The 11399-nt window shown below is 45.9% G+C and overlaps 1 protein-coding gene across 3 annotated transcripts in view; it reads left to right on the forward strand.

Annotated features, from left to right (window-relative positions):
- Positions 1-249: 249 nt before the first annotated feature.
- cnnm3 (cyclin and CBS domain divalent metal cation transport mediator 3) overlaps positions 250-11399 on the forward strand; it is a 14774-nt gene continuing 3624 nt past the window's right edge. Inside the window, exons 1-12 of one of the 3 annotated variants that reach the window (XM_020588754.1) lie at positions 250-670; positions 1215-1980; positions 2930-3264; positions 4163-4339; positions 5387-5544; positions 5698-5841; positions 5913-6071; positions 7230-7399; positions 8271-8367; positions 8945-9075; positions 10017-10143; positions 10353-10417. In XM_020588754.1, coding sequence (XP_020444410.1) covers positions 561-670; positions 1215-1980; positions 2930-3264; positions 4163-4339; positions 5387-5544; positions 5698-5841; positions 5913-6071; positions 7230-7399; positions 8271-8367; positions 8945-9075; positions 10017-10143; positions 10353-10402 — 2424 coding nt within the window. In that variant the 5' untranslated portion in view covers positions 250-560 and the 3' untranslated portion in view covers positions 10403-10417. Of the gene's footprint in view, positions 671-1214; positions 1981-2929; positions 3265-4162; positions 4340-5386; positions 5545-5697; positions 5842-5912; positions 6072-7229; positions 7400-8270; positions 8368-8944; positions 9076-10016; positions 10144-10352; positions 10538-11399 lie in introns of those variants that run through there. The other 2 variants (XM_020588750.1, XM_020588753.1) reach the window with 2 other exon arrangements.

An 11399-nucleotide genomic window follows, 5' to 3' on the forward strand; every position in this document is an offset into this window, starting at 1 on the left:
CATTAGCCTGTCAGTACCAGCCATACATGATTTACACACCGACTGCAGATACAAATAAGTGTGTGTGTGTGTGTATTTACTAGGGTTTGTGTAGGAACCCTTTGTTATTTGGGTGGTTAAAAGAGTCTTTGTGAATCCTGAAAATATGACCTATGACCTGAGTGTGTGCTAATACTTGGTAAGCACAAACTGGCTGCAGGTATCCTCCAAAGCTGCAGTCCATTGTTCCTGAGGTAAAAAGATGCACAGAGAGGAAAACTTTTACATGGCCTGACTAACTTGGACTGAGAAAGTCTATTGTCACTTTTTGCTTTTTGCAAAGAGAAAAGACTGGGCCTCACTTAGAATTTCACAAAGTGATGAATGACTTATGAGGAAATCTAACACGGATGGGCGTGAGCGCATGCTTGTTTTTTCATGTTTTATTGGCTGTGAACACACATTGACTTCGGTTCGCTGGTTTTCGGGAGGGGCGGTGCAATAATGACACGAAAACAAGCACAGTCAAGCCCCGGAATGGACGGTCACCCCGGTACTCTCCCGGTACCCATGGAGCCAAAATGGCCGCCGTGCAGCTCAGTAGCAATGTTTGTTTGGCTGGCTCATGCTGCATTCAGGGAATATCAGAGGAATGGGAAAACAAAATACCCGTTACCCTATTGGCCATCAGGTAAATATACTAAATCTGTTAATGTATTTGTAGCAGTTTAAGAGATAGCTACAAACCAGTAGTGCTTAGCTCCTGTAAATGTACGTGAATGGTTTGTATTAAAGGGCAAAAGGCTATTTAATTTTTGCTTAATGTAACTACCAGCGGTGGTGCGTTAGATAGCGGACTTGTCTGTACTTTTTATTGGAACAGTAATAAAGAGCACGTGAATGGGAGTCAGAGATATCATGAACCTCTGATGGTGACATCTGGTGAAAAGAACTACAGACGTAAAAAAAATCTGCTACTCCAAGCTTAGACATGGCACATCACGTTCAGGACCAGCAGTGTCCTACATTTTGTTATAACTTGAGTTACTTTTCAGAATTTTTATATTTTTAATTAAAACTGTGTATTTTTATATTGTGACATTTCTACATTTACTTAAGTAAATAATCGGAGTATTTCTTTCACTACTGATAAACGAGGTGATTTTTAATTTCAAATAAACATTTTGGATACTGGACTTCTTGTTGCTATGGTTTCCCGTGTTTCCTGAACGCAGCACAGCCGAGGTGGGCGGGGCCTCGGTGGGACTACAGTCACATGATCCGCGCAGAGCCAGGCTGACCAGTTCCAATATGGTGGCTAGCTTGGCAGGTCTACGGTCTTTGTGGATGATATTGTTGTTCGGGGGGATCAGGTACGGCGCCTGCAGCCAGGAAGCACCACGGGTTCTGGGGCTGCGACTCGAAGACCCGGCGGGTTTGGTGTGCATGAGGGACCGGATCATTTCGGCGCCACAAGGAGCCACATTCACGCTCCGTCTCTTCGGGGCTGATCTGAATGGAAGCTGGCCGTGGGTGGCGTTCGCAGGGGCGGCTGGCCAAGCGTCTGTCGGGGATGCGTCCGACCCGTGTGAGCAGGAGTCCAACCGTCAGAAGTCCGCTTTCCAGGTGACCGGAGAGTTCACCCCAGATGAGGAGAACAGCGGACTGGTAACGGTAGAGGTGCAGCCAAGGCGCATCTCTGACAGCGAACAGAGCTACCACCACCTGTGTGTGCTGACCGGGGGGAAATGGACCTCTGTGGGCCCGGACAGGCTGCGGGTAGACACCGACACGGGTCTTCCCGCTGACCACATCCCGCCGTGGGGCCTGGCCGTGCTGACAGTGGTGCTGCTGCTGGCCTGCGGGGTGCTGAGGACAGTGAACCTGAGCCTGCTGTGGCTGGACCCCGTGGAGCTCTATGTGCTGCACACCTGCGGGTCCGAGGAGGAGAAACGGGCCGCCAAGCGCCTGGAGCCCGTCCGGAGGAGGGGGAACTTCCTGGTGAGTTCTCTGTCTGAAAACAGGGCCCCCTTCTTCCTACGAGAATTATACAGATTATTATGTGGAGTCTGGGTTGTTTGGTTCTTTACAGATGGTTTAAAATTCATCCGAAAGTCCTGAAACCTAGCCCTACAAAAGCGTAGATGGATCAGAACCAAGGCTTTCTGGGACCAGGAGCTCTTTTTGGATGCTAAATGCACACTGCTCATCACAGCACAACATGACAATACAAATCTGCTGTGAATGAAACAGACATTTGACAAAATGAAGAAGCAAACTAACACAGGTGTCTCGTACCCAGGGGCCCCCTGACCAAGGGCCCCTGGGTCAGAGGGGCCCTGGGTACGAGGGTAGCTGGGTCAGAGCCTGATTGAGGTAACTCTTAACTTGATGGAAAGTCCCCACAGATAGATGCAGAGTGATGACAAATACTCAAAACAACTAAAAAACAGGGACAAAGACACAAAATGACTACGACTAAAAGCAGAATGATGACAGAGATGTGACACAGCCATACAGAGTCACAAAGACCCACAACATGACGGACACAAAACAAATACAAACACATGTAAAACACAACTACCATAAAGACACAAACTGGCCAGAGAAAATGTGTTGTTTGTTGTCTTTTTGGTCTCTGGGAGAGTTTAGTCTTTTAATTGAGGTCTGTGACTTTGAAAATATGTTAAGTCACTTTACACAAAGCCTCTGGCCAAGAAGCCCCGGGCCCCACAGCATGTTCAGTGATCCATACGTGGCTCCAGGTCACGTTAATCAGCTAAATATATCGCTAGGAGTTGTTAAATACAGCTTAAATAATTCCAGGCCTTGTGGTTTGTCTTCTGTGTTGTTAAACCATTTGCAGTGTAATCTGTTGAACCCTGCAGGAAGAAAACTGATACAAAAGTAAACTTGCAGACCAAACCAAACTCTCTCTGTTACACCCCAGACGTGCTCGCTGCTCTTCCTGTGTGTGGTGGGACACTCGGCCCTGGCTGTGCTCCTGTACCGGGCCCTGAACTCCATCGTCGCCGCCGTCTTCACCAGCGGCCTCCTCCTCTTCTTCCTGGCTGAGCTGGTCCCTCACATCGTGTGCTCCGGTTACGGCTTCCAGCTGGCGCCGGCCCTGATCTGGCTGGCCCATGTCTGTATGGTGCTCACCTGCCCCCTGACCTGCCCCCTGGGGCTGATCCTGGACCTGGTGCTGAGGCGGGACATCAGCACCTGTGGGATAAGAGAGAGGGCCATGGAGATGATCCGTACGAGCGTCCACGACCCTTACAGGTAAACTTTTTCATCTTTGTAGGAAACAAGGTTCTACATATTAAACTTTATAACCAGTTTGTTTCATCACAGTCTGGTCCAATTAAAAAACAAAAAACTATATTCCTACTTCCTGTTTACTCACTTATTTATACAGTTGCTTCAGAAAGTGTTCACTTGACTTTGTTGTGTTGCAGATTTAGTTTTAAATAAAATGTGGGGGCAGGACGGGGACGTTAAATTTTAGCATCGAAAACAAATTTAGTTTGACATTGACACTGAAACACTTGTAGAGAGAGTTTGTACTGGAACAAAAATCTAATGATCTCATTTTCATTTGATTATGTTTAAAATTCTGACGTGGTCATTGTTTGATCACAAGGGATGAACTGGCTCTTTATGGATGTAAGTAGGTGTAAAGTCACACAGTTAAACCAACAGAAGACGTGGAGGTAGAAAAAGGAACAAAATAAAGGAGTCTGGTTGTTTCACGTACAGATGGTGACAAACTGAACTCCTGACTGAGTGGAGACCCAAACTACAGGGTCACTGATCAATCAGCTGATCATTGTCCTGATGATCTGATTGATCAGTTTGTCCCCAGAATGTCAGACACTGGGATAAAGTCCCACTGTGACTCTCCAGAGCCAAAGGTGGCGTCTCCACAACCAGCAGATCCACAGAGACTCAGCTGATTCTCATGTCTGACAAAGAAAAGCATCAGCTCCTCACATTAAAGAAGGTGGAACCAGAACATGTCGGTGACTGTTGCTTCTAAATAGCTGAGGTTCATTTTCTACCAGTGAACTGACTCATGGCTGCAGCTCTAGGTCACTGAATGGCTTCATGAGGATGACACATCCTGAGTGTCACCAACCATCTTTGAGCTGTATTTGTTGTCCTTGTCTTGTGTTTGCAGTGAGTTTGTGAAGGAGGAGTTCAGCCGCGGGACGCTGCGCACTAAGACGGTGGAGGACATCCTGACTCCTCTGAAGGACTGCTTCATGCTGCCCAGCTCGGCCGTCCTCGACTTCTCCACCATGTCTGAGATCATGCAGAGCGGATACACGCGGGTGCCCATTTACGAGGAGGAGAGGTGGGCGCCGCAGTTTTACAACGTTTTCATTACACAGCCGGGAGATGTTTCTGGCAGTGGGCGACCTCCTGAGGGTGTCCGGGCCAAAACTGTGCTGTAGCGGCTCCGTTATTTCTCGAGACACCCAGAAACCAACCAGGGCCCCAGAGCTGAAATGATTAGTTCACTGATGATTCAACTAACAAAACATTGATTGCAATAATTATAATTTTTAAGCTGCTACCATGGTTACACGTGCTGTTCCCGTCTGCGTGAGGTCCGTGGAAAACAGTGTTTTGTTCACATGGCTTCTCAGATGTGTATATTAGCTGGTTCCTGTTTTCTGACAGTAAACTCTGATAAAAGAAGAAATGTGAACATGTTAATGAGGATATTTTTAAAGACTAAATGATCAGCTGATTAATGAAAACTATTGAAGTGCGTATAATTGCCGGTTGTGGCGTTTCTTGTCTTCTGCGATGGAATAGTACGACCTTGCTGCAGGTTTTCTGTTCATTTCTTGACAGAAAAATAAAACCAGTTTGACAAAACTTTAAAACAAATGAGCTCAAACTAAACATTTCATCTTAAATTTAAAACTATATAAATACTTCACTATATTTCTAATGCTCCTTTGTTCTGTGACTCGGAAATAATAATAAAAATAATAAAACTAAAAGCACCAGGACGAGTTTGTTTAGTCGGTTAAACTCTGATCCAAACCGTGTGACATACTCAGTCCAGGATTCCCAGCAGCTTAGAAACTTGTCTGTGATCTTTAATAATTACACTAAACAAATAATTCATTTTTCATCCAGTGCATTTTTACTTGCAACTAACAAAATGTGCAGCATACATTTATTACACACTGTTAAAAGCTGGTTCTGCTGATTTCCCACCTGTTGTGGTTGGAAACAGATTTATTTGTCCTCACATACACGTCATTACCCATAACACAAGTGCACACTGGCACACACATGGCGCATCACGTTCAGGACCAGCAGTGTCCTTTCATCAGCTGAATCGTATTTGGTTTCTGTCCAGTCATCGGTGTGTTTGGTTTTCCAGGTCCAACATTGTGGAAATCATTTATGTGAAGGACTTGGCTCTGGTGGACCCGGATGACTGCACCCCCATGACGACCATCACCAAGTTCTACAACCACCCGCTGCACTTTGTGTTCAACGACACCAAACTGGACGCCATGTTGGAGGAGTTCAAAAAAGGTGTGTGAGCAGAGTGATAGCAACAGAATATTATAACAGAGGCGTCATCAGATTCCGTTAAAGCTGCTCGGCCTCCTGTCACTGGGGTTGTCAGGTAGTGTGGAAACCTAGTTAATCTTAGTTCTTACAATTTGACTTTTCTCCTTCTATCAGGCAACTCTCACATGGCTATCGTCCAGAAAGTGAACAACGAGGGGGAGGGAGACCCTTTCTATGAGGTGTTGGGTTTGGTCACCTTAGAGGACGTCATCGAGGAGATCATCAAGTCTGAGATCCTGGACGAATCTGACGGCTACTGTAAGTCCCTGTACGTGTGGTTAGCTCTTTAGCATCTAATGTGTTTAAAAAGACTCTGCCTCTTCCCGCAGTGGACAGGAAGGTGAAACGACCCATTGCTCCGCTGGAAATTCCACTGGAGCCTCGCAGCATCCATGAGGAGTTTTCCCTGTTCAAGCCTCCTGAGGGAGAACCCAAGATCCGCACCTCGCCACAACTCCTGCTGGCCACACACCGCTTCCTGTCCCGAGGTGAGCGTGTGCGATTACCTGTGAATCTTCACCTTTTTGCCTGAGTGTATGTGATGAAAGGGGAGACTGGTTATCATTTACCCTGTGTTTCGTTCTGAGTCAGTTTAATACGGCGCATGCAGCAATGCAGGTAGCTTATGAACGTTCCTGCACTACACCAGACATCCACTGTCTTTACTTTGTCAGTTTAATCATGTTTTAGTTAAATTCATCTCCTGTCTTCATTGTCTGTTACAACACATATTGACTAGTTCCTGTCATGGCCAACGCTGGGTTTAACCACAGAGAGGATGTTGTGTGGACACAGCCAACATGGCCTCCACCTCATGTGCTCTGCATTAAGAAGCTACAGCCTGCTTCATAGCTTATATTCTGTCGTGTCCTAGAGTGTTTCTTATAATATTCAGAGTATTTCGTGCGAGGTGCGTCTCTGCCATTTTACAGCAGGGTTCAGTTCGATCAGTAGACTTTGTACTGCGTTTAAATGTTTTAATGAAAGAGAACCAAGCAACAAAAGCCTTCATCAGACCACGTTATTTTACAATATTTATTTTACTGCTAAATACATTTAAATTGATTTTTTTAATGTTACATTAAAATGTAAATATCAAAAGTAGAAATGTATTTTTTAATGTAATTATACAGAATTGTGGAGCTTGAGAATAATGAACTTAATCTCATAAATGTGGTGTTTGTTGTCTTTTATTGCCCAAATCTTTTAGTTCCAACATTATGAAATTATATCATGGCAGCTATGTTGCAGTAATTAGTTCCAACAATAAACTTACTGTAAGGTACTATAGAAACATCATTGTTCCTGTTTACACAGGATAAAATACTTTTCTGGAATTAGTAACAAACCAACCGGATGAAAAATCTGTAATATCACTGATTTATAATGATTATAAGTTTGGACAGGCCGCCCGCCTTCATACACGCGTGCATCAGGAGGCTTCCCTGTACCAACATGGCGGCTGTGTTAGCACAGCGGTGGCTCACGAGGCATCTACCTGTTTTTATTTGTGCTGCAACCTAATTTAGTGAGTCACTAGTGTGAAACTAGTCAGCAGTTAATAAGGAGCCGTGTAGGTTATAAATCAGGTGTGGGCGCCCAGATGGTGATCTCACTGCATCTCTTCTGACCTTTGACCCCTGCAGAGGTGGAGCACTTTAGTCCCAGCCGCGTGTCCGAGAGGGTCCTGTTCCACCTGCTTCGCCACCCCAGTGTTAACCAGGAAGTGCACTTTGACCCAACCAACAGGCTGAGTCCGAGCCACTACCTGTACACCCGTAACCACCCGGTGGACTACTTCATCCTGCTGCTGCAGGTATGTGCTCGTGCTCAGACACGTCTGCTGCGTCGTGCACAGTCATCTCACCAGGCAGCTAGTCACATGTTTCCTTCACTAACTCTTCAAGTTGACATTAACAGCTGCAGTAAAAATATCAGGAGCAGAAACTGTAGGAAAACGGGAAGATGAAAGTATGAGAGATGATTTAACGGGTCAGCGTGTGGTTTCAGTTGGTGTATTCACCTTCCACATGTACGAGCTGAGCAGAAATCAAATGTAGACCACGTGTATGTGTGTTCACGTGAGGTTTGGTGAGTAAAATGATCAGATGAATTAGTTCCTTGGACTTCCTGTCTTGGTTTTTGTCCTGACCTACAGCAAAGGGTCAGAATACTTCTGGTTTTCAGTTTTTGAAATGTTGAAAGTTTCCCATTTTAACAAGATACCTTTCATATTATCATTTTTTAACTCATCACTGCAAACCAAATGATTCTCTTCTTGTAATAAGACCACATCACTTTACCTCATTATGTCAGGAAACTTTCTTACTAAAACAAAATGTGTCCCTAAAACGGGGGCATCACTTTAAGTCCCTATAAGCCGTGTACAGACATTTAACACATGGTTTACTACACATTAACATGTGGTGGCTAGTCTGCACATTTTAAGTCTTTGTTAATGTTCAGTATCCTAAAGATATTTTCTATTAATGCACCTGTGTTACTGTGTACGGGCGTCGATAGGACGTGTTGAAACATACACCAGTATAACTTGATTAGATTACGTAGCATAAGGTAAACATGTACAATGCTTATGAATGCTACATATGGGGACTTAAAGTGTGACCAGTGTGGGAGCCTGTTTTATTTACCATAAAAATGTGCTCATGCTGCCTGTGTGTTCTCAGGGTCGTGTGGAGGTGGAGATCGGCAAAGAGGGGCTGAAGTTTGAGAACGGGGCGTTCACATACTACGGCGTGTCTGCGCTAACGCTGCCATCCTCAGGTGAGTTGTGCTGCTGCAGGTGCTGTCTGCCCCCGTTCAGAACAGACTTTATTCTTGTAGACATGATCTACAAGCAGGCGGTCGTCTCCATAGAATGAGATCAGTAATGTAAAGGATGACGACTGGACAGTGAATTAATGATGCACACTCGAAGCTTTTATTCAGAGACATCTGTGAAGTTGCAGGAGGCAGATAAAGCCATTTATCGAGCAAAATAAACCTTAACAGAAAATCACTGGTCGGAGAGAGATCAGCTCAGTGCAGAAACTTTATTTGAATAGTTCCTTTGTACAGCGTTGGTGCAATTAAAGTTCACCGACAAGCTGATAATACAGTATACATGCAGTCAGGAAACCAAGTGGAGACTAAAAAAACAGATTAGAAACATCTAAGGGCTCTGACTCAGGACTGTTTAAATCTCATATGTGCTTAGTTATGTAACAGAGTGAAAGGTCAACTGTCGCTTTGGCTACAAGAAGCAGTGAAGCTGTGCCACCGAGCTGACAGGTCACATGTAGAGGGTGTAACGTGGCTCTGAGACTCGATGTGCTGACTGTGTCTTTCTGTGATATGACAGTGCACCAGTCTCCGGCGTCAAGCCAGCGTCACTCGCCAAAGGATCCCTTCGAGTCCACAGACGCCACCAGCCCGTCCGGCTACTGCCCCGACTACACTGTCCGAGCGCTCACGGACCTGCAGCTCATACGGGTGAGCTGGGAGAGAGAGGGAGAGAGAGAGAGCAGCAGTAGTAAGAGACAGACAGGGAGACAGTGGCAGCACTAGTAAGAGACAGACAGGGAGACAGTGGCACAGGAGAGGGGGACAGAGCGAGAGGCAGACAGAGGGACAGACAAATGAGGGAAAGACAGGAGAGGGGGACAGGAAGAGAGAGGCAGACAGAGGGACAGACAAATGCAGTAGGAGGGCAGACACAGTCAGGGAGACAGAGACAAACAGGTGCCTTCTCATGTCTCTATAACATGATCATTCCTCAGTCGACCAGGAAGTTGTTTTGCTTGACGTTGCATCGCCCTTCTTCCCGTTCTGAGGGGCCATGAGCGAGAAGGAAATCCGCCTTCAGTCTTCATAGGCAGCCACACCTCTTCATCAAAGATCAGCCACTTTAGATGAAGGATCAGAGGAAAGTACGTCTCGTGTGTCTTCGTGTTTCCTCTCTCCTCACATTTTTTATTGGAACCTTATGTGGGTGGGACTAAGACAAGTGAGGGAATCTGTGCACGTATCACATGGGATGTGCTTTCTGTGTCTCTGGGCACGTCCAGTGTACCAACCATGCACCAATGATTCCCTCACTTGTCTTAGCCCCGCCCACATAAGATACAAGGAGAGAGGAACCATGTTTCAGAGACATGCCATGTCCTTTTCTCCTTCATCTGAAGAGTCCAATCATCAGCTGGTTTCCGATGAAGGGGTGTGTCGCTCAATGTTTCCTCGCTCATGGCTCCTTAGAGCAAGAATAAGAGCTTTGCAACGTTCTTCAAGATGGCAGACAGACACGACTTCCAGGTCGAGCGAGGAACAATCAAATATTTACCCAGAGACAAACAGAGGGACAGTGAGACACAGTACTGCACAGGGTTTCTGAGAAAACCACTACCACCTAACTTCCTGTTGGTTTTGTGCTGCAGGTGACACGCCTCCAGTATTTGAACGCCCTGATGGCGTCTCGCGTCGTTCAGAGTCCAGATGCTCCTGAGATCAAGATCCTGCCCAACAGTCAGACCAAACTGCTCAACGACAGAAACACCGCACAAGGTAGCTGTGCTCCGCCGCAGTCTGAGCAGCAGGGCGGCCCCCACAGCTGACACTCAAATCACACTGAAACGCTTTTCATAAACCTTTACAGACGCCTTCGTAGTATTTGTAGGAGTGTACTTCCTGTCTGCTTTCAGCTGAACTAAACTTTCTCTCTCTCTCTCTCTCTCCCTCCCTCCCTCCTTGTGTGCCTCCTCTGGCTCGCCCAGAGTTCCCTGTAAACTTTTCCTTCTTTGATACCATTGAGAACTACTGTTAGTACTTTTAGCATGAGGTAAATGAAGCGCAGCCCGTCTGGCATGACAGCAGACACAGACTGTACACACAACACACACACACCCCATGGACACTGAGGAGAAGACACTCACCCATGAAATAAAGTCTCCTCTTGTAACAAGTTTTTTAACCCTCGACCTGCTTCAAGCAGCAGTGGCTGGTTTTTATTCTCATGACGTCAAATCAATGCAGAGTCAGGACGTGTGTGCAGGCGTTTCTGGCCGGTTTCCATTCCAGCTCCTCCATCATCCCACTGTAGCTGGAGTCAACGCCCGTCACACGCTGACTGGCCGTGGCTAAGGACTTGCACTAATCAGACCTCAGAGACGCTGTCACAATGTTGGCCTAAGTTGACTTAAGATGTTTTATTTAATTAACTACACAGATTTTTAGTATTATTTGGATAAATTTTAAACTTAAATTTGGTTTTTTGAGCCTGATGTATTTCCCCTAAAAGTGTCTATGGTCCCTACACAGCTTGTGCTAATTTTGCCAGCACTACCTCAGATTCAGGGAAATGAGGAGTCACGTTAAACGGCGTCTCCGACAGAGCTCAGAATTTCAGTCAAACCATTTCTCACACTTCTCTCTGAGTCAAAGGAAAAGCAGATACAGGATTTGGGCTGATGTCTGGGGCAGCCAGCTCCAGACATCAGCCCCAGACCTCAACCCCCGCAGATCCTCTATCTGGTTTCCTTCAGACTCAGATCAGCGTAAGACACAATTTCACTGAAATCATTTATTCTGCGCTTTGTCAGTGGCCAACTGGGAAACACAATGTTTCCTCGAATCAGATGCGGTGAAAAATTAGCACTAGCTACAGAGCCACCACACCGACCTTTTGGGTCAATACAGCAGGTAAAAGTTATCCTTCCAACATTAAATTGATGTAAAGATGTAGAATACATCTGCGTTCCACAGTCCAGCCAGCCTGATAGTTTGATTACACATGTGATGCACATGCAGTTTCTTTTTAAGGT

The sequence above is a fragment of the Monopterus albus genome, unplaced genomic scaffold (assembly GCF_001952655.1).
Source record: "Monopterus albus unplaced genomic scaffold, M_albus_1.0 scaffold614.1, whole genome shotgun sequence".
Taxonomy (NCBI): domain Eukaryota; kingdom Metazoa; phylum Chordata; class Actinopteri; order Synbranchiformes; family Synbranchidae; genus Monopterus; species Monopterus albus.